General features: G+C 39.0%; 1 protein-coding gene and 2 long non-coding RNA genes across 3 annotated transcripts; 1 reads left to right on the forward strand and 2 right to left on the reverse strand.

The window, feature by feature from the left end:
* The first annotated feature begins 5246 nt into the window (after window positions 1–5246).
* On the forward strand, window positions 5247–8074 carry LOC120441190. The gene is made up of 4 exons (XR_005613865.1): window positions 5247–5445; window positions 6301–6447; window positions 7220–7402; window positions 7481–8074. It is a non-coding gene; the product is annotated as an uncharacterized LOC120441190 (long non-coding RNA).
* Window positions 8075–10872: 2798 nt separating this feature from the next.
* Window positions 10873–15472, reverse strand: LOC120441071 (deoxyribonuclease-2-beta-like). Its single transcript, XM_039614737.1, has 5 exons — window positions 15386–15472; window positions 14870–14948; window positions 12457–12621; window positions 12173–12361; window positions 10873–11389 (listed from the first exon to the last, which is right to left on the reverse strand). Exons 1-5 carry the CDS (start codon window positions 15470–15472, stop codon window positions 10998–11000), a joined length of 912 nt encoding a protein of 303 aa, XP_039470671.1. The 3' UTR covers window positions 10873–10997.
* A 4-nt stretch (window positions 15473–15476) lies between these two features.
* On the reverse strand, window positions 15477–19251 carry LOC120440836. The gene is made up of 3 exons (XR_005613557.1): window positions 19125–19251; window positions 17165–17262; window positions 15477–15545 (listed from the first exon to the last, which is right to left on the reverse strand). It is a non-coding gene; the product is annotated as an uncharacterized LOC120440836 (long non-coding RNA).
* Between the last annotated feature and the right edge of the window lie 8058 nt (window positions 19252–27309).

Genomic DNA, 27309 nt, shown 5'->3' on the forward strand with positions numbered 1-27309 from the left:
TCCAGTTGCACTTTTCTTACGCATATTACGGTACAGGTGCGGACTGGCTTAGAAACACTAGTGTCTTGTGGATACTGGCATTTTTCACTATTTTACTTGTCAATCCCCATGAAGTTTTGAAATATTAGCTATACATATATACATAAATGCCAGTATCTAGAAGACACTCAAGTTTCAAAGCCAGTCGGCTCCCGTACCGTAATATGCCTAAGAAAAGTGCAACTGCGGCTAGCTTGACTGTGACTTCGAATGTGAGGGCTCACTTGACCACAGTCTTGCAACAGGCTGCTGCTGAGAGCGTTCAGTAGTGTATGTGAGAGATGCAGTTTCAGTAGTGTGTGTGAGAGTGTTTCAGTGGAGTGTGTGAGAACATTTCAGTAATACCTCATATAAGCAAGTTTTTCCACTTCTGTTGCCGTGCCTGAGCAGTTTCTGTTTGTTTAGCACAAACACAAATGTTTATTTTGAAAACCACAATCCTGCTGGTGTCCATAAAAAGACTCAACTGGCTAACAGTCAGTTTTGCTTGGTGTGAGACGGAGTGATGAGTGCACTCTGGGCAGCAGCAGGTGAGAACCAGATCATTATTACTGCTTTTTTTTTTTTTTACTTGCCGGTTGGGAACCAAAAACTACTTCTCTTAAGAAAAGGGTGCATTAAATTATATCCCTTAAAAAATGTCAGTTATCAATACTGTAGATCTTGATATCATGAATACTCTTAATATTTATGTTGGTAAGGCCTTCCTGTTATTTAATGTACTTGTATTGTCTGCCTTCGCATGGAAATATAACTGCGTATCATCTGCATATGTGGCAGTGACCTGGGATTGTTTTATTGTGACAGGTCAGCCCTTTTGTATCTGCTTGTCACTCAGTGTTTTTCATATAAGGAAGTGACACCAGCTGTCACTGAAATGTATGGTTCAGCATAGATAATGGCACACACACCATACAATCAGCTGTTACCCTATTATACTTTCAGATGTGGGATAGGTGGCTTGTTAAAACAAGTCAGAACATATGAAAAGCCTCTGTGGTGGAGTGGCTTTTTCAGCGGACAGTGCCAGGTAAGCCTGGCAGGCACAGCTTACATCCATCACCCTAACCACACCTTCCTGATTTCAGTAGCTGCTCTAAGAGAGAGAGTTGGCAGACAGAGCTGTGTGTGCTGTGGAGCTGAACTGGAGTGCAGCTGGAAAGCTGCTAATGCAAACTGGTTGAAACACATTATAAATAAACGAGCATTCATCTGGAAACACTGCGTGCGAGGTCCTTCCCCTCACAGTCTCCTGTTTACTTACATTTTGATACCAGCTCACCTTCTAGCCCTGATTCCTTCTGAGTCTAAATAAGTAAATATTTTGAATACCAAATGTTAAATTTGAGATTCTGTTAACTCAAGGAATTAAAACACTTGTTAAAGTTTTCTCCACTGAATTGTCAGAAAACAGATCAAACATCGAGGGTACCAATGTTCGCTTCTGTTCCTCTGTGTTATAGAAATCATATTGGTGCAGTTCTCAACAAGAATAACATTTTGGTTTTAGACTGTGACACTTAGAGTGGGTTGCAGATTTTAACAGAGCCTAAATGTCTTTTTTAGCCCTGAAACTGTCATGAGGATCTCTGTACCTACAAATGAATAACAGCCTAAAAATAGGCTAAAAATGTTATCTTTGAGCCTTTGAATGATACTCAGTACTGTCAGGAGCTTGGGCCTTAAAGATTAAGCCTCTGGGGAACTCTTGAGCAGACATAATTCAGTAAACAGTCCACAAGTTTACTGGCCCAGGTGTTACTGGTGTTGAAGGTGTTGGCACAGAGGTCCAAAAGGGTCAAAGCTGAAGGAGGAAAGGTGAATTTGCAGGCTGGTTCAGAAGCAAAACAAATAGGCTTAGTGAAAGGACACAAGTACTAATGAGCCTGAACAAAACTATGATGGCACTGCCAAAGAAATCTGGCAAAGAGCAGGTGGAAGAGCCTGCACTTAAATGCTGAGGGTGAGTGATGAGTAGGGATAAACTGTGGGATTATCTGCAGTCGGTTTAACCACGTGTGGGTTTTAAATTCTTTGAAGCATTTATCGGCTCTAAAGTTAAAAAAGATTTTTGTGGGGTTAGGGACAATACAGGTGACTCTTTTAGAAACAAAAACGCTTAATCAAAAATGGAAATGAGCTTCCTCTGAAGGGCGCCTGTGCTTAGCTTTAGAAATTGGTTGAAAAGCTCAGTTATTCAGAAGGAGCTCAGAGTAGAGCCTCTACTCCTCCACCTCAAAAGGAGCCAATCGAGGTATTATGAGTATCTGACTAGGATATCTCCTGGGTGAGGTATTCCAGGCATGTCCGAAAATGGGAAGAGGGCCTGAGGAAGACTTTGGACATGCTGGAGAGATTTCTACCTTGGGAACACCTTGGTGTCCTGCTGGAGGAGGTGGCCGAGGGGTGGGAGGTCTGGGTGTCCCTGCTGCTCTATGTCCTGGGGTGGCAGTGACTGGATGGATGGAGTTTCATCAGCACCTTTTGCCATTTTCTTCACATTAAGAAAACTGTGCTATATAAGACTCCATGATTTCTGTTCATGTTTACAAAGAGTCCACGGAGAGTCAATCTGCTCACCCAGCAAGGATTCGGCCCCACCACTCTATGCACTTTTTTTAAAAGTACCATTACTAATCATTTAAAAACAATCATTTCAACAATATATAATAATAAGAGGATCCAAGATGCTCTTTATGTATCTAAGCTGTTTTGTTTGTGCCTTGCTTACAGACAGATGAGAGAGATAAAGTTTATCTGGTAGCAACCTATGAATCAATCTGTGTTATCCCTTAATAACACTTGTGCACACACCTGTCTGTTTACCTGATAACTCCATGGTAACCTTAACTATAGTTAACAATATTTACTCTCATAAGCCGGTGATTCCTCATTCTGAAGTTTCAACACTGCTCCTGATTGTGTTTGAGTGCAGATCTACTCATAACCAATTATAAAGTATTGTGAGATGACTCAGCGTGTCCATGTGCAACCATGGGTGTGTTATGTTTAGTTACCATCATAAACTGTGTGATGAAGCTGTGGTCATTTAGAGTTTCAGCGTTAAAAACAGATCGGGGTATGTCTGTGTGAACACTCACGGTGTTTCCACCTGCACCTGTTTGTTATCAGCTGACAGCAATCCAAAATCACGCCTGCGAAAGCTGGTGTGTAGTCTGTTACAAACACTTAAAAACTCCTCAGGTATTTTTTTTTTACTGTGTTTCCTCGATGCTTTCAGTGAAAAGTGGAAGTAGCTTTAGCCCAGACAGACCTGTTTTCAGTTCAGGCTAAAATGTTTCAAAACCTCTGAGCTATTGTTCTTCCAGATATCACAGAAAAAAAGCAGACTGCAAGACTCCTTTAATAGTCTGAAATTTATCAGGAAACCTTAGACTTCTTTGATGTGCTTGAAAAATAGACTCAAATATTGATTTTAGAAGACATAATGACTCTTTCATTGAGAGTCATGCTGCTGTAAAATGAGAACAGGCTGGTTTAGGTTTTTCTTGCTGAAATAAGCATTCTCCAAAAAAGCCTTTATCTAAGTGGCAGTGTATAGTCAAGCATTAATGGGGCCTTAAAGTCTTACTTTCAGGAAATACTTGCTTTGAACTGTGTGCTGATAGCAAGCTGGGTGGTCTCCTCTTACCTGGAGGACACAGCATCCATGATTTCCAAACACAGTGTGAGATTCTGATTGGTCAGACCACAGGACAGTTTTCCACTTGGGACTTGGCAGAGTGCTCATTGGTGCACTCTGTTTTTTTCTTTACAAGGAAGAGTCTGAGCTTCATGATCCAGTGATGAGCCATGTCCATGTTGATGGCTTTCATAGGTGTTCCTGAACACCACCAACATCAAAGCTCTGCAGCCTGATCCCCGTGTGCACAGATCCTCTGAAGCTTTTCATCCCATTATGAACCACAGATGGTGGAATCCACTAATTCTTAATGTTCTCACACAGTCTTTCACTAAACTTGGATCCCCTCGCATTGAGATTTACAAAGACAGCAGAAAACTAAATTTAAAAATAACATAAACAAAAATTTTGAAAAACACTTAAAAAATACAAGCTGCAGACTTTTGACAAAGTAAAGACTTTATGGAAAGACAAGTTTTCCTAAAAAATCTTTTTTTGCTTTTTGGTGTTTTTTGTTCTGATGCCATCACCTGGTCTGGGTGTTGATATAAAGGCTGGAGAGAAAGAGGAAAAGGCGACTTGACCTGAACACAGGGCAACAACCAGATAAAGGGCTTTAACTGCAGTTCTCTGACTGAGCAAAGTAAGAGCAACCTTTAACCTGAGTGTTGATTTTAAAGATTCAGTGATTTTAATATGGTATTGACCTGATTTTTAATACACAAGTACACTCAGAAAAATTATGGTTCTTAAATGGTTCTTCAGATGTCTTCATGGTTCTTTAAAGAACCATCATATGTCAAAGAACCTTTTTATTTTGTAGATGGTTCTTTAGCTATTACAAATGGTTCTTTAAAGAACAAAAGGTTCTAATCCTTAGCTATCTAAGTTTGATGGTGTAAAATGGCATAAATATGTATTCACTATAATGAGGTTGTGAATTATACTGTGTGTTTTGTTTGTGTGCATGTGTGTGCGAAGGGGGAGGGCGGGTTACAATTTAAGAGCAGATTATAGGAAACTGAATATTCAAATAAAAGTTAGAAATACTTGCTTAAAAATATACTGGTGGCAGGGATGGGGGCCAAAGCCTAAAGACCCTACCCCCAACACCCCTAAACCAGCAAACCCATTGATCACAAATAATGTGGTAATAGAATATGGAATTTATATGGACTATGGAATTTATTATTAAGAAGTTTATGAATATGATGAGTAGTAGTGGTAGACACAATACACACATTCAAATACTGTACTTTAGTTTTAAATTTTAATAAAGCATTACTATTTTCTACTCCAAGGCATTACTTTTGAGATTATTATATATTTTTGAAAATATAGCATAATGATAATACTAGTTATTGTAAACTTTACAAACCACCCAGCAGTATGTAAAGTCAAATTATAAAATACAAGTAAATAACAATTGCACAACAGAATGTCAGTGTAATGAACACACTTACTTAGATCATTTACCTAAGCAGTGTGCTTTGTCAAAACTGAGTACTTGTTCATCACTGAGCAATTTGTTAATATGTGTTAATGAGAGAGAGAGAGAGAGAGAGAGAGAGAACACGGCAACCTCCCGAAAGAGAGGGGGGGTCAATCGTTGGGTTGCGCATGTGCAGAGAGATCGCGCGAGCTGCGGGCCTTGAATTTTCTAAGGGAAAAAATACTCTTTCTCACGGACGGTGACAGCGGAGCGGATAAGTCTTCAGTACCTGCTGGTCTTTGAAGCTCTGGATTCTGGGACTGTTGAAAAGGTAAAACATTTTCATTAAAACCTTTTTACTGTTTTGTTTTTGTTACTCGTCATTGTAGCTTGCTGTTAATGTTGTGCTAACAATAACGGTTAGCTATGTTAGATACGTTAGCCGTTGACGTTAACGCAATTTAGTATCGGTATACAGAACTGTTTTCCTAACAAAACCACTGTTATAATTAAGTGAAGGTGCTCCCAACTAATTTGAACCTTTGGCTTCTGAAATATGTGGTTCTGTTGCGTGCTGCGTACATAACGTAATGTCAGCTAGACTGATTAAAATTTATAATATTGTTAAAGTCACTAAAATGGCACCTTAAGCCTGTTGTGTGAGCTCTGTGTCTGCTCTAGAAACTCAGAAATTCAGTAGAGCTGAGCCTTACATTAAATACTCACATGAGCCCGTACTGAATTCTGTAAGAGCTGTATAAAACACAGCTATGCATAAGAGTTTTGAATCAATAAAAATGTGACACACGAGAAGGTGTGACTGTTCCTGTATAACTTATTTTCGGACTAGTTGAGAAGTTATGCTCCGGTCATTGATGTTACCAAGATAGATGTCCTTTTGTAATATAGTTAAATTTTCTTTGTACATTTCATTTATCCACCATCGTACATTAAGCCAAGAAGAGGTCATTATACTAACAAGTCGTATCAACGCTGAATTTTGGCCCATAAAGTTTGTAATCCAGTTGGGGTGTAAATCTCACTCAGCAGCCAGTCGCAGAGATGAAGCAGGTCGCATCAACACGTACATCTACCCGGCTTAAATCACAAGACCACCTCTGACCAAAAAGCTGATTTTTCTCGTTTTTCACAAATTAATTCAGATTCACACTAATTCTGTTCACAGCTCCAACCAAATGAGGAAGAGGAGGGAGAAACACAATTAGATTTAATTACAATTGGATGGAAGTCGAGGACAAGGAGAAGGAAGCTTAGGAAGAGGAGGAAGAGAAGCAGCAGGAGCATCTTTAGGGATCTCTATGATGTCATTGAGGTTTGTTTCATTAATATTGTCCTCTCACAAAGAAAGATGACTTGTTTTAGTTCATTTACTTCCTGTATTAAATAGTGATGTGCAAAACATTGTGGAAAACCACAGAGCAGGCACATATAGTGCATCTGCAGGTAAATGAACATCAAATCTCTCAGACTAAAAATCTGTATCATACTTTTAGTCTTAAAAAAACATATTGTATATTTATCACCCTTATGATAAAACCCATGTCAGTCATTGGTTTATGGACTTTGTATTTTGAAGCCTCAACATTTGCTTTATTGTTTTTGCTGTTGTTTTTGTGAGCCTTTTGAGACCATATTAGGATGAGGGATCAGAATCTGTAGTCGTGCACACTACTGTTTACTGTGTAATCTTATGGATACTGTGTATCCATAAGATTTGTACAGCAGATCCAAGTTGTGCCTTGAAAACAGGAACGTTGTCTGCATAGAGGAGAACTTTAATAGCAGGCTTGTACAAAGTGAAGCTTTGTGCTCACATTTGCTGCAAACACTCGTTTTAATTCTGTCACCCTGTTTTGATGCAGAATTCACCTGAAATCACGTAAGAACGGGACTTTTTTATAATGTGTTCTTGTGAATTACTTGTGTATTGCATACATTTGATTTGACTTTCTGCGAGACAGCAGTCGTCCGCTGGCTAAAAAGGTTTTCCAAATACCTCCACGTCATCAAGCCTGGATTTAGAAAAGAATAGCAAAAAAATCTGCACCTCCTGCTTCACATGCAATTTATGTTTGTGTGTTCAGAGGTAGCGGCAAGAGGCGGGACCTCGACTCATCCAGCTGGAGAGCCTGATCAGGAGGCGTCGAAAATTAACTCTGCTCTTCCAGGGCACCCTGCAGACTCAGCTGCTGGCAACAGCGAGGGAGTGTGGCCGCCGCTGGGATGATGTGAACGCCAAACAGGAGTCCATCACAGGTCGACTGCAGGTATGCGAGTCAGACCTTCTCAGGAGGGTTTCAGTTTTCTCTCTTCTTTATAATTGACCCTTGTTTTCTCTCTCTCAGCTCCTTGTCTCAGAGTGGGAGGGATTTGAAGCACAAAGGGAGGAGCTTGTCGTTTGGTTGGCTGATATGGATGTTCGCCTGAGTGAGGTTGACCAGCTGACAGGAAACACCTGTGAAAAGCTGAAACAACTGCAGGTGTGGGGTTGTTTTGATATGACACATATTTGATATGATACATATGTCAGAGACATTATCCTAAACTGGACTAACAAAGGACAATGAGTCCAACTTACCTTACATAAGGTAAGGCTGAAGTTCATTGATCATTTTAATCAAAAACTTATATTTTTACTGAACATGCAAACATCTGCTGATGAAAATGTCTTGATTTATTGGTCTGTTATGAAGCTATTGCTATTTCTAATATGTTTTATCACTTTCTGATGTTTTATTAATTAAACAATACATGTATTAATTGTTGTGTTATCTATAGATATAGTATTTATATATTTATTTATAGTATAGCAAAAATGTTTATTTATTATTGTTAATGACTAATATGTGACATGTATGAGTAGTGATGTTGTGCTGAGGGTTAAAATGCCTTTTTGTCTTTTGGTATATTAGGAAATGTCAATAAACCATTAATATATGTCTGTGCTGTGCTCGTATTTATTTTACCCTACTCAAATTCAATTTACGATACATTTTATTTTGAAAGATTTATAATGGTTCTTTAAAGAACCATTTCAAAAAAGGTTCTTTAAAATGGTTTTTTAAAGAACCATTTGAAGGACCTTTTTAAAATGGTTCTTTAAAGAACCATTTTAAAAAAGGTTCTTTGAAAAACCTTTAAAGGTGCCCCAAAGAACCATTTCTTGATGGTTCTTTGGGGCACCTTTAAAGGTTCTTCAATGAACCACTGAGATAAATGGTTCTTCAAAGAACCATTGTTTGAAAGGTTCTTTGTGGCACCAAAAAAGGTTCCTCTATGGCATCAGTCTAAAGAACCACTTTTGGTTCCAGTTGGCACCTTTATTTTTCTGAGTGTAGGGCTGGGTAATGAAGGTCATGATAAAAATGTTTGTATGAGGGTCCTCATCCCTGAATAACACTTTTGTTTATGACCATAATGTCTGATTTTTTGACTGTTTACAATTATGAAACAGCACAAAACAGTCCAGCACAGCTTTCCAGTCTTGTTGCTGCCATCCTGTGTATCAGAACTATCACTACCAGACCAGATGGAAATAACACTACCAGGCCCGACAGAGGTCACACTGCCAGGCCCGACAGAGGTTACATTGCCAGGACCAACAGAGATAACGTTGCCAGGCCCGACAGAGATCACATTGACAAACCCAATGGATGTCACACTGCAAGGCCCTGCACTCCTTACACCTAGGACAGTCAACATCAGTCCCCAGCCTGTTGTTCTGCTTGGATTGGTTGATGCTAGGCCCTCTCCCAAGATTGATCTGCCCGGGGCCTCCCCAGAGTCCTCTCAGCTAGTGGATGCTTCTGTCCCTGCTCAGCTTGGTGCCTTATTTATACCCGTCCTGCCTGGTGACACTCCCCAGTTCTCTGGGGTCCTGCAGTTGGCACCCTCGGTATCTGAATCTGACCTGGCTTCCCATGAGACTGTTTTGCCTGTACCCAAGCTGGCCTCATTTGAAACTACGTACCTCGTACCAGAAATGGCTAACTCTGAGCCAATATATCCTGTGCAGTCTGAACTGGCTGACGTTGTTAATCCTGTGCCAGAGTCAGCTGCCCCTGGGCCTGAATGTCCTGGGTTGCTTGAACATGACCGTATTGTGCTGTCGGACACAGATGCACCTGAGGCTGAGCATCTTCTGCTGCTGCCAGATCCTGAGCCAGAGTCTGCTGAGCTGTCTGAGTTGGCCATTCTTGGGCGCATGTATCCTGAGCCCAAGCTGACTGTTCCTGAGCTTATACTTCCTGTGCCAGCTAAACCGATGACTGTGTTACGTACCTGGCCTCAAGACGGGGTCCGTCTCCACTGCTGGACATTTCCTACGCTGCTAGAAGGCCTCCATGTCTGCTGCCAGCTTCCAGCCCGGCTTCCTGCCCGCCCACCCGAGGAGCTCCGTGTCTGTTCCCGGCTTCCTGCTTCCGAGCGTCTCCGTCTCCATTGCTGGTCATCTACACTGCTTCGCTGTCGCCCGGGTCCTGCTATGGTTCCAAATGCATCTTATGCGCTTGGTTTTTTGTTACTTCATTTTTTTGGACTTTGTAACCCCGGACTTTTGAACGCGCCATATTAAATCATACTGACCTCATTAAACTAACAGCTGTTGTGGAACTGAACACCTGCCTACTGGATGGGATAAAGAAAGTGTAAATGAAATAAAATATTTGGAGGAATACAATAAAGTGTTTCTCATCTTATTCAGCACTTGCTCTACAGTTTGTGAAACGCTCACAAAATGTGATGAAAAAAAATGTTGATGATCCTGAACATGAATCTGCCCATTTTTTTATTCCTTTGTTTCTTAATCATCCATCAGCTCTCTGTTCATTTGCACAAGGTAAAGTTTTCCTGGTTTATAGGACTAAAAAAGGTGAGTACGCCACAAAGAACCAGTCTTGTTTCCTTTCTTATCTGTTGTTGACACATTTTGTTTCTGCTTTTCATTTGATATCACATCATTTAAAAAAAAATATCAGACCAGTCTCATCACTTCTAATTCATGTTCTTGTACAAATCAACACATGTATCAGTTTGTGTAAGTGAAGTGAAGATTTTCCACATGCACTTCACATTTGGCACAGTTACTAAAAACTAGGTTTTGAAAACAATCAGATTTGGGTTAAAATGCAGTGGCTGATACTTTTTCAAAGCCATAACTTCTCTCTGAAAAGTCTCTAAACACACATGCTGCAGACAGGAAATCATATTTCCTGCATATTGCATATTTCTGTGAGGATTTCACTTTTTGCTTAGGCTGTGTCTCAAAGAATAACTTTTATAACAGAATGATTTCAACATCTCAGTCGCTTCACTTTAAATATGATTAAAGTTTATTTGCAAGGCAAACACACATCACCTGTTTTCACACGACAACAATAATCCTGCAGTTTGATGTTACAAACCAGACGTGACTTCGGATATCGGTTAGAATGTATATACACACATCTGGATTAGTTGTTGCATGTAAAGCATTAGCAGAGGATAAGCATGTTCCTATTATATGTTTATTTCCATAATAAGGTATTTCAAATAGCAAGATGTTTTCCAAACGTTTTTGCTCCTTGACATAATTTTTCATCATTTAATTTCATATTAAATTTCCAGCTGAGGTACATTTGAACATAACCACTTATATGAATATAAGAGATTACTTTACTTTGTCATCATTAGGTAGCTATTAATCTGCACAGCATTTATCTATATATTTCTCTTGTAATTCTACTCCATCTTTCTGTATGATCATAGATCAAAACATGCAGGAAACGAGCTCAATAGATTTAAAATATAAATTAATTTTAGACATGCCAAATGCTTTAAAGTAACACAGACTGCTAATAATAGCCTTTTTTAGTCAGTATGTAGCTATGGATCACAGTCGGGGTTCATGATGTTCAGGATGTCCAGGAGGCTCCTGTTTTGACAGTCCTCAATTTTGTTTGCAAAATTCTGAAAAATGTCTTTTATTTTTTTATCATTAATACACAGTGCACCTCCACGCCTAGCGTACTGGCTCGGGGCTCTGTTTACATCAGCAACACACATCCAGTTATTCTCTGGATCTTTAGCTACACACCACTTGGAATGGTCCTTTGTATTATTCCATTGACCGAGGCTAGTTGCTGTAGTATTGATATTTTCCACTTTGAATTTATTCTCTTTACAGAAGGATGTATCCCGCCTCATCTGGCAGCCCCACGTCTGGACGAGCAGATCACTGCTGACTTTTTGTGCGATATTGACATAAAGATCTTCACCTATAACAACAACAGCAACAGCACTGGTGTTACATGGGCTGCCTCAGTGTCCGTACATTAGCATTAACTCATCAGTCCAGTTATATCAGACCGTGGTTGTGATATAACTGGACTATTATTTCAACATATATAAACACAGTAATCAAATTCAAGCCCGCTGAGCAGTCTTCCATTTATCTGTGATCTAAAAAGAGCCTAAATGGCACACAGACATCTACACAAAAGTCTACATGTGGGTTCATGTGGTTCAGAAATAAACTTTAGTAGACCTTACCTCAGACATACAAGACATGTGTTCTTATTGGAGGATTGTCTCCTATGCTCAGTGAGAACCACAGGGTGCACTATGAATTTTTTTGTGTGCAGCAATCAGACCCACCTCGGTTTTTCCAAACCTGCCTCATGCTCGGTGAGCCACTTCATAATGTAGACATCACTCAAGACACCCCTCAACATAATGCCCAAACCACAGTTCAGCACAGCAGAAAAGTACACTGTTAGAAAATATATGTTTCTCTACAGCCAGCTCATATGAAGCAGACACAGAAGACCTACCAGATGACAGGACATCATCCCCACTGGGGCTAGGTGGTAATATTCACACTGAAGAATCTGCTTAAGATCTTATGGCTGGGTATATGAGGTATATGCTGCAGAACTGTCACATTCAAATTCAAATCTGCTCTACTGCTTAGTGGTTTGTTTAATCCAAAGTCCTTTCTTTTTCAGACATTTTTCCATGACTTGAACTATTGTAATTTATTAAACATGCAGATGTCTCACCATCATCATCAGCAGAGCTATGGTTTTTTGCGATGCTGTAAAAGTTTGACCTCTTACTTGAGGTCAGTTGCTGAAAATTATCATCTGGAGGAACATCAACCTTGTTTACAACATCCTGTAGTTCTGTGTGGAAATCTCCTGGAATACGATGGTCAAATGGGAAAGCTCGAATATACTGCAGATGTTTACCTACAAAAAGCAGTCCCACATTAAAATACATCATTCATTATACCAATAAAATATAACCACACTCACAAATATGAAGATTTAAGTGAATACGTTACCAATTTTCCTAAACTCGTCATAGGGAAATGTTACACAGATAAATGTCTGTGCATTTTTTACTCCAGTTGAAGGCCAGAAGGAATTTTCATCTCTTGCATAAGGAAACTTTGGTGTGCTGTGCAGGAGCCAGATTCCAGTTCCACTTTCATTCACGAGCAGAACGCCTTGAAAAAATAAGGTAGAGTTATATAGTAGCCTATATATAACATACTAATAAAATACAAATCACAGGTAGAGGGTGAGGATCTCGAGAAGGAGAGAACAAGGTGGCCATAACTAATCAAAGAATGAGGTAATAATGCTTCATTGCACTGAAAAACAGCAATGTAGCACGGTGGTTAGCACTGTTGCCGCACAGCAAGAAGGTCCTGAGTTCAATTCCACCATCAGGCCGGGGTCTTTCTGTGTGGAGTTTGCATGTTCTCCCTGTGTTTGCGTGGGTGAATGATTGTCGGTCTCTGTGGGGTACACCCTGCGACAGACTGGTGACCTGTCCAGGGTGTACCCCGCCTCTCGCCCTATGACAGCTGGGATAGGCTCCAGCACTCCCAGCAACCCTGAAAAGGATAAGCGGAAGCGAATGGATGGATGGAGTTATATAGTATGCTAAACAGATGATCAACATGTTCGAGACTGCAGTTAGAAAAAATATTATTGTCTCACATCTTCTGAACACACAAGCAACTTTTAATACTAACACAGTTAAGCACTTAGACAGTGACACAGCTTTTGTAGTTTTGTCTCTGTACAGTACCACAGTGGATTTTAAATCAAGTAATCAAGATGTGATTTAAGTGCAGACTTTCAGCTTTAATTCAGTGGATTAAACAAAAGTATTGCATTAATTGATAAGTAATGATGGTTCTTTTTATATATGCTTCCCCATTTTCAGCATTGATTCCAAGTATAGAACTTGTATTTTGAAGCTGTCCAAAGAATGTCAGAGAAAGTGAAAGAGACTTTAATGCTGGCAGAAATTGTTCTTAAAAAGAATGAATGCAATTGCTGGTTCAGCAGCACTAAAAGGCTCAAAAGACAACAGAAAACAGCTAAAGTGATCACATTATTTTCATGGTTAAGAAACCTCTCTTTATATCATCTAACCAAGTCAAGAACACTCTGAAAAAGTTACACTTGCATTATTGTCAAGGGCTACAATCAACAGACACTTTCATGAATCAGAATACGATTCAAATTCATTTTCTAATTCCTGAATATTTTTGTTTTCTTCTTTCTTTTTATGTGATGAGAAAGAAATTATGTTACCTCTCATCACAGCTTTCCCTGCTTCCCATAGAACAGATGCTGATGTCTCACAATTTTTAAACATGCAAGCACCTTGTAATACTAAAAGTTAATGTAGCTATTTAGACGATGACACAACTTTAGTAGTTTTGCCTGTGTACACCACCAAAGTGGATTTTAAATCAAACAATTAAGATATGGTAGACAGACCTTAAGTTTTAATTGGTGGTAATTTTCATATATAGTTCCCCATTTTCAGAAGTTCAAAAGTAACTGGACAATCTATTGACAAGGTAATTTGTCATTTAATGACAAAGAACAGACAGAGAACAGGGACCTAAGAACTAGAAATACAAAACAAACCATCACTCATCACCAGTCAAAACCCAAAAGAAAACAAAGATCAATGATAACACAAAAAACCAAAACACTGGGTCACCGAACCAGGACCATGACATACACTTGCATTATTGTCAAGGGCTACAATCAACAGACACCTTCATGAATACAGAGGGTTTATAAACAAGGTGCAAACCTCTGGTTACACACAAGAATAGGAAGGCCAAATTAAACTTTATGTATGTAAGAATTCAGGGGCCAAGTACTGCACTTTTAAACCCAAATGTTTCCATTTTATTTTTGATTATATATATTTTGATTCACATTTTTCTAACTCTTTTGGAAATAGTATTTTGAAGTTATGATATGTTAAGTGCATGTAATAAGAGATGCATTGTCATGGTCGGCTATGTGGCAAGAAGGTTTAGGACCCAAAAGCAGGAATTCAAAAACATAAAGGGAAGTCCAAAAAGAGCTTTATTTGCTCTCCGACAAACACAAGGAACCTTGGTCAGAAGCAAACAAGCAAACAATAGACTAATGACACAAAGGGAACTGAACATAATGCACACAAAATGAGAGACAAAATACGGAAATCCAGACTCAAGACACAGAAATTTGACACAGGAAGATCGTGGCAACCACAGGACACTAGACAGAGGGAGGAAACCTCAATGATAACTAAGAACAGGTCAAACTTGATGCACTTAAAAGAAGAAATATAACCATGAACCTAGGAATCAAGATAGGATATTCAAAATGAACAGTATCACGTCCAGAAAATAGAAACACTGAGCCTATAACATGAAATACTTATATTGTTCTTACCTTTACTGTGACCAAAGTTTTGAGAAGCTACATCTTTTGGAAGTTGATCACCGTAGCTGATAAATCCAAAGCTTGGTGGCTGCAGAGGATGCAAAATTGGCACAATATATAATCATGTTTTTTTAATCTATGCATAGTTTTATGTTAAAATTGGAAAAAAAATGGATTCCTCTGCTGTCCTGATTTGTCAAGAGAAAATGAATTTATTTAACCAATTTAAACTCGTATTCTGATTTTTTATGAAAATCATAAACTTTAAAAAAGCTATGTTTAGTTGCACCCTCATTCAAAGGCGATCACCACAGCAGTTAAAACTGAACCAGCAATCTTTCACTTGCCAAGCAAAATGTGGAAATCACTACACTACAGTGTTTTTTTTTATATTTTCCAGACCTAATTCAACAAAATAAGACACTACTGTCCCTGTAGCCATGGTGATAAATATGGAAAAATCTTAAACAGATGTCTAATCACTTCAAGAAAATAAAAGCAGAAGGCTGCAGTTTTGTTGCTCACCATGGATCCAACTGGCTGAAAAAGGGTCTTGAGAGTATTGGCCAGGACACCCTGAGGATCGTTGATGGCCTTGGTGCCTCTTCTCATTCCCTGTGAATCGATGTAAAGATACTCCACACCCTGTAAAGTATTTGTCTTGGGCGTCTTGTACAAGATGTACCTAATGACAAACAGTTGAAATGACACTGAAACTGTCACTGCTGGTACCATCCATGTGCAGAAACTGTGTCACATCCTTTTGATCACATCAGCAGGAACATGAGATGCACATAACACTTACAATAACCAGTTACTGGTGCTTCCATATGAGGTACAGCTGATTTGCACCTTGCATGAATATAATTGATAGTGTTCACATTAATGTTTTGCACTCACATAGAGACTTTTGACCTTGCCCAAGTGGACGCTGTCCTCTATGCTCATGAACAAAATATGACTGCTCCCATCAAAACTGCAAAGTTTACAGTGGAGTAAAACTTCACTTAGTGGCTGCTTTTCTTTTGAATCTGCTTTTCTTAAGTGTCAGGCATTGACCTCACTGTCTTTAAACTATATCCGGTATAGCAAAGCCCACTTCCTGCCTGTCTGTTTGTGATTCTTTGTAATTTTGTTGTTGCTCCATTTTCTGTCATGAGACATGATTTTCTTTGTAAGCAGTTTCTTTAATCCTGCATTTTGGGTGATTTCATTGTATTTTTTAGTATGTTGAGCTTTGGTTTTATTGCTCGGGTTGTTTTCACAGAGTTGTGAATGCCTGTTTATGACTTGCTGTTCTAGAGTTTAGAAATGTTGGTCTTTATTTAGCTTCAGTTTCTATTTTTTTGTCTCTGTCCTCCAGTGTTCCTTTGTGTCTGTCTTCACATTCATGCGAGTCTCTGGTCTCCGCGTTTTAGGATTTGGCTTTGTTTACTTCCTGTTTGCCTTCTTTGGTGTCCTGTTTGAGTTTAGCCTTGAATTTAGTTTGTTGCCACCTGAATTTCAGATTATCGTCACCTGTGTGTAACTGCTTTTGCGGGTGTCTTACTGCTCCCTATCTTTCCCCATCAGTGTATAAATATCCCAGTCTTCACTGTTACCTTTGTACAGCGTCTGTTATGATCATTTTGTGCAGCCAGGTGTTTTCTCTTTCACAGAGCTTTTGAATTAATATAAATTTTCATTTGGACGTTCGTTCTGTCATTGGTTGCTGTCATTATACAAATATATACCACCCTGCAGGCGGTCTATTGCTGTCATTCGGTATCGCTACATCTATCACTACAGCCATCTTTTTCTGTTTGTCTACCACCACTATGTCCGGTTGGTTAGCCATCACTATTTTGCCCGTCTGTATCTGGAAGTCCCACAGGATCTTAGCTCGCTCATTCTCCACCACCCTAGGGGGCGTCTCCCATTTTGACCTTGGGACTTCCAGGCCATACACTGCACAGATGTTCCTGTACACTATGCCGGCCACTTGGTTATGGCGTTCCATGTATGCCTTGCCTTCTTGCATCTTACACCCTGCTGTTATGTGCTGGATTGTCTCAGGGGCATCTTTATACAGCCTGCACCTGGGGTCTTGCCTGGTGTGATAGACCCCAGCCTCTATGGATCCTGTGCTCAGAGCTTGTTCCTGTGCTGCCATGATTTGTGCCTCTGTGCTGTCTTTCAGTCCAGCTTTGTCCAGCCACTGGTAGGACTTCTGGATGTCAGACACTTCCTCTATCTGCCAGTGGTACATACCATGCAGGGGCCTGTCCTTCCATATACATATACGTATATTATGAGGAGACTTACCAGTCCACTTCACCATTGTTTTCATTTCTGCAGGTCACACTGCCCTCAGACGTCCAGCAAAGCAGACTGAAGGTCAACAGCAGTTTCCACATGACTTCCTGAAATAAACTGTGGTTTAGTTCTTTTAAATATGTGTGTATGAGCTTTGCTGTTTATGTGATTCTTTCTATATTTAACAGGGAGGAGATGGCAGCAAAGTTATTATAGAAATGAATGTGACTTCTCTTCCTGCTGCACCTGAACCAGCTGACTGACACTCAGATTCATAAAGATTCATAAAGTCACTGTGAAAGTGCATAAAGGAGCAAACTATAACATTGTTATAGTGGCAATCAGTGTTCGAATAAAACAAGTTTTAGACACAGTTCGATGTTGGAGATGATGTGAACGTTTGAGTGAAGCTGAAGCTGAAATTACTTAAAAATTCTAAAACGACTTAAAGTACATTTTTAATGCAGCTGTAGTCTGATTGTAATCTGATGTGCTCACAGATTGAGCTTATGATGTCATAAAATATTCTCAAACAGAATTTGAAAGGACCGGAGTCTATAATTCAGACTATAAGCCTCAAAATATTTCCCACTGAAAATCACATCAGTCTCAGTGCATCAACCCTGATAAAAGTGACACGGATGGACAGACTCAGAACGGAGATCCAGTTCCGATCTGTTAATTTCCCATCTTATCCCACCTGGATCCGCTTTGATATTCAGTCATAGTGACTTATTTTGTCCCAAAATGATCTGCATCATTTATTCTAAATTACACTGAATATCTAAAGTATAGCCAACCAACATGTAGAAAGCTGCACAAAAAAAAATCTTTGGTAATTCTTGTAATATATTTGGATTCTGTCCGTTAAATGTGAAATTATGGCTGAACTCTGACAATTAACAGTAACTGAAGTAACTGTAGCTGTAAGATAGTCATCATCTTTCAGTGAAGGCTCTGATTAGAAGTTATTAGATGACATTAACAAGGTTAGGTTAGGACTTTTCTTCCATCTGTTCAGGACATCAAACACAAACACCGTCTCAGCAGAGCCCATAGCAATATCGGAGAATCCGCCCACCCCACCCATCTCATTGCTGCCCTCTTGGAAGACGTTTTGCAGCATCAGGACCAGGAGAGCCAGATTCTGCATTCCTTTAATTCACCAAGCTGTCAGACTCTTGAACTCTCAATAACACACAGCAGCAACCCCACCCGAACCACTCCCCCCTCCCCTCTCTCCATAAACTGAAACTGCTCCAGCACTGTTTTAAATGTGCTACGTATCTGGAATGGTGATGAATACTGACTATACAATATATTTATTTCTAGTCTTCTACAGTTTTTAAACAAAATCTATCTATCTATCTATACTGGTGCATGTTCTGAATGACAGTAAAGTAGTGTTTCTATTCTATTCTATTCTATTCTATTCTATTCTATTCTATTCTGTTCTGTTCTATTCTGTTGAAGCAGAGTAATTCTGATGGCAGAAATATGAATTTTTAAATTAATATTTGAACCTTCTTCCCGGCAGATAACACTGCAGCTTTCAGACTCAATAATATCAGACTGTAGAAATTCAAAAGGAGATTTTAGGGTCTTATTTTGACTTTTGGGCTGTATTGTCCATGTGTAACAATCCTGTGTGACAAGTCAACATTTTCTACATGTTTCTACATAACCTAAATGCTACTTTAATAACATTCAGTTCATATATTTTGTACCACTACAGTGTGTGAGCAGTATGAGCTGCACACGTACCTCCCCTTGGCTAATATATCAGGAGTCAGTCATTGTTGGAAAATTATATATGAATTTTTGCCCAACTTTCCACACAAGCTCTTTAAAGGCAGCCTGTTTATATTTTATCAGATTTAAATTTTCTATAATCAATATCTGTTTATGCATACATGTAATTGTAAACAAACTTATATTTGTATATCATATCAAAGGAAATCAGTCAAACCTGTGACAGTCGATGATGAGTGAAGCTGCTCGTTGTCGAGGACATTAAAGCTTTAGCTCGAGTGCAGAAAGCAGCTCTTCTCTTCTGTCCTGCTCACAGTTTCCTGCACAGCACTGCAGGACTGAATCTAACACAAAAACACACAGCAGTGATTTTGAACACTAACTCTTAAACAATGAGGGTCAAAATAAATTGAATGATGCAACTTCCTTTTTAACTGTATTACATATGAAGAGAAGCTTACATTATTATCACTTCCCTACTAGATGTGATCACAGAGCCTGCTGAACTGAATCTGCTGAGTCTGCTTGAGCTTGATGGACACTGCACCTCTCCACCTACCCTGTTTCCTGTTTAATGTGTGATGTCACACAGCATCTTCATCACATGACTGGATTTTACCAACGGTTTACATCCTCCTACTCTCATCTCCCACGGATACTGGAGAGTATATTATTACAAAAATCTGTGAAATAAAATGTTTAATTGATTTTTGCTTTTTTCTTTATTCCTTATCAGCAAGCAGTGAGGTTTTATTATCACTAAGGGACAAACTATAGACTTTGGTTATTAATGAAACTCTCCTGGCTGGACGTTTTAAATGGGACTGGTTATCTTCTGTTTAAGTCAGTTTTAAATGCCACACAAATAATTAACAACATATTCACATCATAATCAGCAAAATCAGCACTCATGACCACAGTCAATACTGCCCCAATTCATATAACCAATCACAATAATATCACAAAATCCTTTTAAACATCACCGTTAAAAATGACAGTTGACAGCATAATAATGTAAATTCATACATGTACAGCATGGAAACACTTTTTTAAAATAGATAATTATAGATAAAAAAATGCTTCTTCAGCAAGTTTTGAGTAAAGAGACCTGAGGTCTTCTACTTTTCAAAGGTTCAAAGGTTGCAGGGATGCTTAGAGAGGATCACTGATGCAGAAAATATTCAAATATGACAATGAGACCAAGGTTTGACTGATCCCTGTTCTGTTGCATAAAAAATAGTTCTACTATTTTTAAGAGCATTAAATTACATTAAACTAAACTCTGAGATTAACAGGCAATTTATTGCAAAGATCCTGGCATGACGTGGACTTCCTGTAAGTCCTCCAGTAAAATATGGTGGTGGTAGTGTGATGGTCAAGGGCTGTTTTGCTGAATCAGAACTTGGAAGACTTGCTGTGATAAATGAAACCATGAATTCTGCCCTCTGCCAAAACATCCTGAAGGAGACTGTCCAGCCTTCTGTTCATGATCTCCAGTTGAAGCACATTTGGTTCTGCAGCAGAACAATGATCCAAAACAAACCAGCGAGTCCATCTCTAAATGGCTTAAGAAAACCAGAATGAAGACTGTGGAGTGGCCTTGTCAAAGTCCTGACCTGAATCTAATTGAGATGCTGTGGCATGACCTTAAAAAGCCGGTTCATGCTTGAAAATAGTCCAATATGGCTGAATTACAACAATTCTGCAAAGATGAGTGGGCCAAAATTCCTCCACAACTGTAAAAGACTCACTGCCAGTTATCACACACGCTTGATTGCAGTTATTGCAGCTAAGGGTGGAGCAGCCAGTTATTAGGTTTAAGGGCCGATTACTTTTTCACAAAGGGCCACGTAGGTTTGGATTTTTTCCTCTTAATCATGAACAACTTCATTAGATGCCAAAAAAAGAGAAAGAAACGAAATCAGGAATGAGGGCAAACACTTTCACACCACTGTAGATGATAACATTCACACACCAGGGGGCGCTGCAGAAACAGTTAATAACTGCAAAATAAATTACTACAAGCAAGACCATAATAAACATAACAGGAAACCATGGTGACAGAGTTAATTTACTTTAGCTCCCTAAAACAGTCTGTTCTCATAACTGATCTGAGTACAGTTACTGTGGGCAGTAGCTAATGCCTTTCTGTTTCTCACTGATCTTTTCAAACAAACTCAAATCCTGTCCAGATTTTACAGTCTGTGTCATAATTTATGAAATTATGAAAATGTTTTTCCTTCACTTTTAAAAGTATTTATTTTTAATTAAAAAGCAAGACCGGAAAATTTATCAGGGAAACATGTTGTCGAACCAACTGTATTCTACTTTTGAGGGTGCATGCAGGTGCCCATATCCATGTCACCGTCAGAGCCATAGTTAGTGTCACAGTCACAGTCAGTGTTGCAGTCAGTATCACAGTCAGTGTCACATTCATAGTGAGTGTCCATGATGCTTGGGGTCCTAATACTTGTACAGTCTTCAAAGTCTTCAGCAAACACCAGGAACTTTTTTCTCATTGCTTCATTCTCAATGCACAGCGCCCCGCCTCGTCTCTCGTATTGGGTTTCGACATCAGCTATACAGGTCCAGGGCCTACAAGGGACCACTTTGAATGGTCCCTTGTAAGTCCCCATGTACTTACTTTAACTATGCTGGTGCTGGTCAGTGAAGCTTTCCTGGTTTCAAACCAGACAAACATCATTGTAACACATTAAAAGCTTAACCATAGCTACTACTTTAATATTCACCAAATCAGCAGTGATGAAGGTTAAGAAGTTTAACCTCCTAGGACCTGGCGTCCACATATGTGGACATCTCATTTTGGGTTATTTAGACCAAAACACTCAATTTTGCTCTACAAGGGCCTGATATCCACTTATGAGGACATTATACTGCTACTGTTCTATCGAAATTTTAAACAAATATCCTTATATGTGGCTCTCATTTTTCTTAGAATCAAAAATCAGGTTAAAAAAAAAAATCTGGTAATTCTTTGTTTTTACATTCATCGGGTCCCAATATGCCCAAATATCAAAGAGAAATTAAAAATGCATGCCGTGAAAGAGTTCAAGTCTTAGGAGGTTAAAGTTTGGTCCAGCTAAAGTCCTGCCATTTTATAGATATTTTCCCTGTTTGGAAAACATAAACCACTTTACCACAAAAACTGACAAAAGGTAATTAATTTGAAATCTGAATCTGGTAGCTTCTGAGCATTTTCATCTTGTAGCATGTGCTAAAACAAACCAAGAAATTAAAATAAAACAAACAAAAACAAACGAAAAATAAACAACAACAACAGAACAACAACACGTAGAGAGCTCACCTTTTTGGTTTTCCAGCTGTTGTTTAGCAATGCTAAGAAAGAGCTGACCTTCTCTTGAAGATCAATGTTACAAATGTTACAAATGTTACTCCCCCACCGAGTAACATTTGGTAGTTACTCGGTGGGGGAGCTTGAACCCATTTTGTTGCATCTATGAGCTCTTGATGGAAATCATCTGGAATATCATGTTCGAATGGAAAAGCTCTGATGTACTGCAGGTGTTTACCTGGAAACAGTTTAATTTGAGATCATTACTGTGAGATTTAGATCAGCCTCTGGGCTTTAAATTGTGAAATGTCCAGAATTTGAACTTGAGATTCACTTGTGTAACTTTCCCCTATTATCGTAGGGGAAAGTTACACAAGTGAACGCCTGAGCATTTTTAAATCCGCTGTCAGGCCAGAACTTGTTTTGGTCTCTTCTGAAGGGGAATTGAGGCGTGCTGTGTAAGAGCCAGACCCCATAATTGTTTTTTTCCACCATGATCACCCCTGTGGACAGTGAACATTTACACAGCTGATCATAAAATGAGGAATATGATGCATATTATTCAAGCTCTTTAATCCTTGCACTGCCTGCATTTGAATGACTCACTTTAATATTATAAGATCAATAATCTAACAAACTTTCTTTCCAATATTTCTTTGATATGATGGAAGTTTGACAATGTCTGTAAAAAGGAGCTTTCTTCACCTTTACTGTGGCCAAATGTTTTATTTGAGCAACATACTGGAGGTTGATCGCTGTAGCTGATGAATCCAAAGTTTGGTCACTATAAATGATGCAAAAACACTTTAAAGACACACACTGGGCAGGCCTACATGACAACACAGTCTCACAGAAGTTTGTGAAATAGTCACAACACTGAATCTATTAATTCCTGCTTCTGGAATCAAACTACCATCAAACTGCTTGGTTAGGTTGAGAAAGATGATGGTTTTAATAAACATACTAAATAATTTCTATAAACTAAAGCGAAAAATTATAAATGCAAAAAATTTATCCTTGGAGGAGATATTTTCACAGCTGACTGCAAACCTGAACTTGACCATTATATTAGATATTAACTGAAGATTAAATGAATATAACGATAAATGAGTTAAACGATGTTGTCATGATAATTTTGTCTGACTTGACCCCCTGTTTTAATTAAATCTGCACATGTACGTGTATTGAGAGGGTTAAGTTTCCATTTTATACACTTGTCATGTGTTTTAGTTGAAAATAACTGGACCAAAGATTCTCACCATGCCTCTAACTGGCTCTAAGATTGGCCTCAGCGTGTTGGCCAGGATGCCTTCTGAATGGTTCAGGTCTTATAGCCGGGTGTATCTGGGACCATGTGTGACACTGTGGATTTTGAGTCAGTACAAGTACTTGATCTTCTGGTTCTTCCCTCCAGGTGCCTTGTATAAGATGAACCTGGGTTAAATGTTAACCTGTCAGATACACCAGCTCATACAACATCATCATATACTGAAAGGGAACTTGTGGTGAGTTGGGAATGAGACCAAATTAGTTCACTGGAAACTTATGAAAGGTTTAAAAAGTTTTCCCACCAGTCCACTGGACCATTGCTGTTGTCTCTGCAGGTCACTGCTCCTTGGTCCTTGCCTTCAGACCCCCAACAGAACAGAGTGAGAGTCAGCATGAGCCTCAACATCCTGAAACACACCTGGAACACCCACAGCATGTGAACCTGGTTTATGTTGACACCTTTCATAGACAGGTTTTAATTTTCCATCTGCAGTTCTTTTTGTTTACTAAAGATGCCATAAAGTGTCAGTGAAAATGCAAAACAACTGATTAAGAACAAAAGAAGGTCCAACACAGTTTCACAGCAGTTTGTGAAATAGTCACAACTTCCTATCTATGGATTTGCATCCCTGAACATGATTTATCATAAGTGCTAACTCAAAGCCTATATAAATGTTTCAAAGCTCACGGTGGAGCCACATCATTTTGCCAAATCAAGATTTACTTCAGTCCAGATAGACCTTTTTGCCTTCCAAATTAAAATGATTTAAAAATCTCTGGGCTTTACTACTCTTACAAATATCACACAAAATACAGATTGCTGGACTCATTTAATAAACTAACGTGAGTTGGAAAACTTATTTTATGTATATATAAACTGAGCTCATAAAATGGGCTTAAATATTGATTTCTAGCTGTTGCTGATTATGTAGGGTAAAGTTTGTCAGGCTCCAGCTGCTCTTTGGGTCCTGCAGCTTCCCATTAACAAGCTGCTGGTTTTACTGAATTATTAGAACAAAAACCTGCTGAATCCAGGATTTTACCCAGACCTGCACCATGTTTCCTTCTGAGCTGCATCAGTTCTGTTAACACTGTCTGAATGGAAGAGATCAGTTGCTGCAGTTTTAAACCCATTGATTAATAGTTTATCTTTCTTTGAACTTGATTTTTATTAACATCATTCATATCTACACCGCTGTTGTGACATTTACGCTCAGTCAGTGATGTACTGAGAGTACTGGCTGGGATGTCTACTAAAAACTGAAATTCAAACGCTTTTCTTCTTCTTAATGTACTCAAATGGAAATGAATACACACCGAAGCACAAAGCTAGGAGACAGCTTTATCTACTGACACTACTACTGAGCTCCCCTCAGCTGGTGAAAGGGCTCTTCTTAATGTCTCAAACGGACGTTGTTGGTCAGCATCTTGGACAGTAAGTCAGCTGAACCGTCTAAGCTAAGACATTTATCACCTCAGGTAATGTATAAAATAGACATGAGCAGGAAATGATGCTGAAGATAATTCTTAGATGGGATTTAATGTGTGAGAGTTTACCTCAGGGCTTTACTGACACAGCCGAAGCATTTCAGCTCATCACACCTTCATCAAAGTTTTTCTTTCTTCTTCATGGTTTTTCGCTTCAGGCTCCTGTTTCACGTGAAGGCTGTGAGAGGGCTTTCACACCTTTATTACCTCTCTGTTACACTGTTGTATTTATTTACATGTCAAACAGTTTTTACTTCACCACTTTACCAAACTTTAACAGGCCCTGGTGATTGATTAGGGAGGAGAGTTGGCTGCACACTCAGGGTACAGTTAGACAATATACAGTATACGATATAAGATGTCAACATATAAGATACTGAAGATTTAGTGGAACAGAGCTGTGTTATTTTATGTTGCTTACAGTTTTATTATTCTTAGCACTGCAGGAATGAACCAAACACCTCAGTCTGTACCTCCCACTTCCCCCAAAATCGACCAATCAGCATTCACTTTGCTCGGTGTTATTTTTATATGACATTTACAGGAATCCGTCTGTTTACGGCATATAAACACAAACCTTCAGGTCAGCCAATACTAGCGTGGACCTTGTCCTGCACAAATAAATTATGTAAACAGAGCTGAACATGTGCTTTCTGTCCAGCAGAGTTACAGTCACTCTGGTATTACCTCACAGGCTGATCAGGGTTATTCACACATGTACTCTTACAGGTAGAGTAAGGTAAAATGTCAATCATATATATTTAATCTCTGTACAATTCTGGATATTTATAATTGAGCTATTTTTATATTATAGAGCTATTTCTTATATTTTGCAAACTTGTAATTTGCTGTTTTATTTAATTAAGTTCAGTCTGTTGCTGTTCTTATTGTCTTGGAGCAACTTTAGCCCACATAATGGGATTAATGAAGTATTCTGATCCTGATAACACTCTCCAATTATTTATTTATTTTCATGTTATGAGTTTATTGCAATCAGTTGAAAAGCCCATTTACTTATAATTAACACATTGCAATTAATTACAAGTACAGTATTAAATAAAAGTACAGAATTACACACATGCTGGACTCACAGATTTTTCATTCTGTCATAAAAACAGAATTACACTTTATTACCATTAGTTTATTGTAGATGAATGATATACCAAAAAGCTAACATTTCTATACAGCTAGGCTATGTGAGAACTGATGATATTCTGAGTTGAAAATGAATAAAAAGCTAATATAAAATGAATAATAACAATTTCCTATTTTTAAATTATTATCTTCCAGTTAGTTCTCTTGACCAAGGAGGTTATGTTTTCGGTAGCGTTCGCATGTGTGTGTGTGTCATTTTGTCTGACAGCTTGATAGCATGATAGCTTGAAAAGTTCTTAATTAATTCTCATCAAACTCTGGTGTAGAGTGAAGTCATATTAACAATCCAATAAATTTGACTTCCATTCATATCTTTGTCTTCAAAGTCAACTTAATAATTAATTAAAACTGACAAAAAGCTTGGAAACTATTATTCTTACAAGCGTCCAGTGCACTGTCAACATAGCACTGGCTCAGAACAAGATGGCACCAGTGTGTAAGGCAGGCCGTCCTCGTCTCTGTTGTCGATCTCTTTTCTTTGATATTTGTTTATTATTTGCTATCTTTCTGGCACTGTGCCCCCCAGATGGTTATGCATTAATCACCTATGACAGGGATACTCTGTTAAACTGTAATTTTCCCCCTATGCTGGGTCGGATCAAGGCTGGAATTTGGGAGACGGTACCTTTCCACGTATCATCTCTTCCACTGGCTCTTACGGTTTCCCTCTCTCCTCCCCACCTAAGAAGCGCTATAGGAAGCGGGGCAAACGGAGTGGGTTTTGGGTTCGCTTCAAGGCTTACCTTAAAACATATGCTGCAGCTAATTCCCTCACCACCGCGGGGATCATACGACTTCCATCCGCTCGGGATCCATTATCCTTCAGGCTGCTCAGCCATCGCTGGATCTGTCCTGTCGGTAAATAAGCCTGTCCGGCTTCTCCAGTAGTCTCTCTGCCTGTTCGTGTTCGGATTGGTGCCATACACCCCCAGAGATGGTGTACGGCACAGGTATTTAAGCCAACTAAGACATGCTTCCAGCAGAGATAAGATGCCTATCCCTCGGATGGCCTTATTAAACGCAAGATCACTGGCGAATAAAACCTTCATCTTAAATGACCTCTTCCTCACCTCACGGCTTGATGCTCTGTTCCTGACTGAAACTTGGATTCGTCCTGGTGAGTCCTCTTCCTTCTCAGAGCTACTTCCTATTCTACCTATTCTAGTTTTGAGGTTCA

The sequence above is a fragment of the Oreochromis aureus genome, linkage group 7 (genome assembly GCF_013358895.1).
Source record: "Oreochromis aureus strain Israel breed Guangdong linkage group 7, ZZ_aureus, whole genome shotgun sequence".
NCBI lineage: Eukaryota > Metazoa > Chordata > Actinopteri > Cichliformes > Cichlidae > Oreochromis > Oreochromis aureus.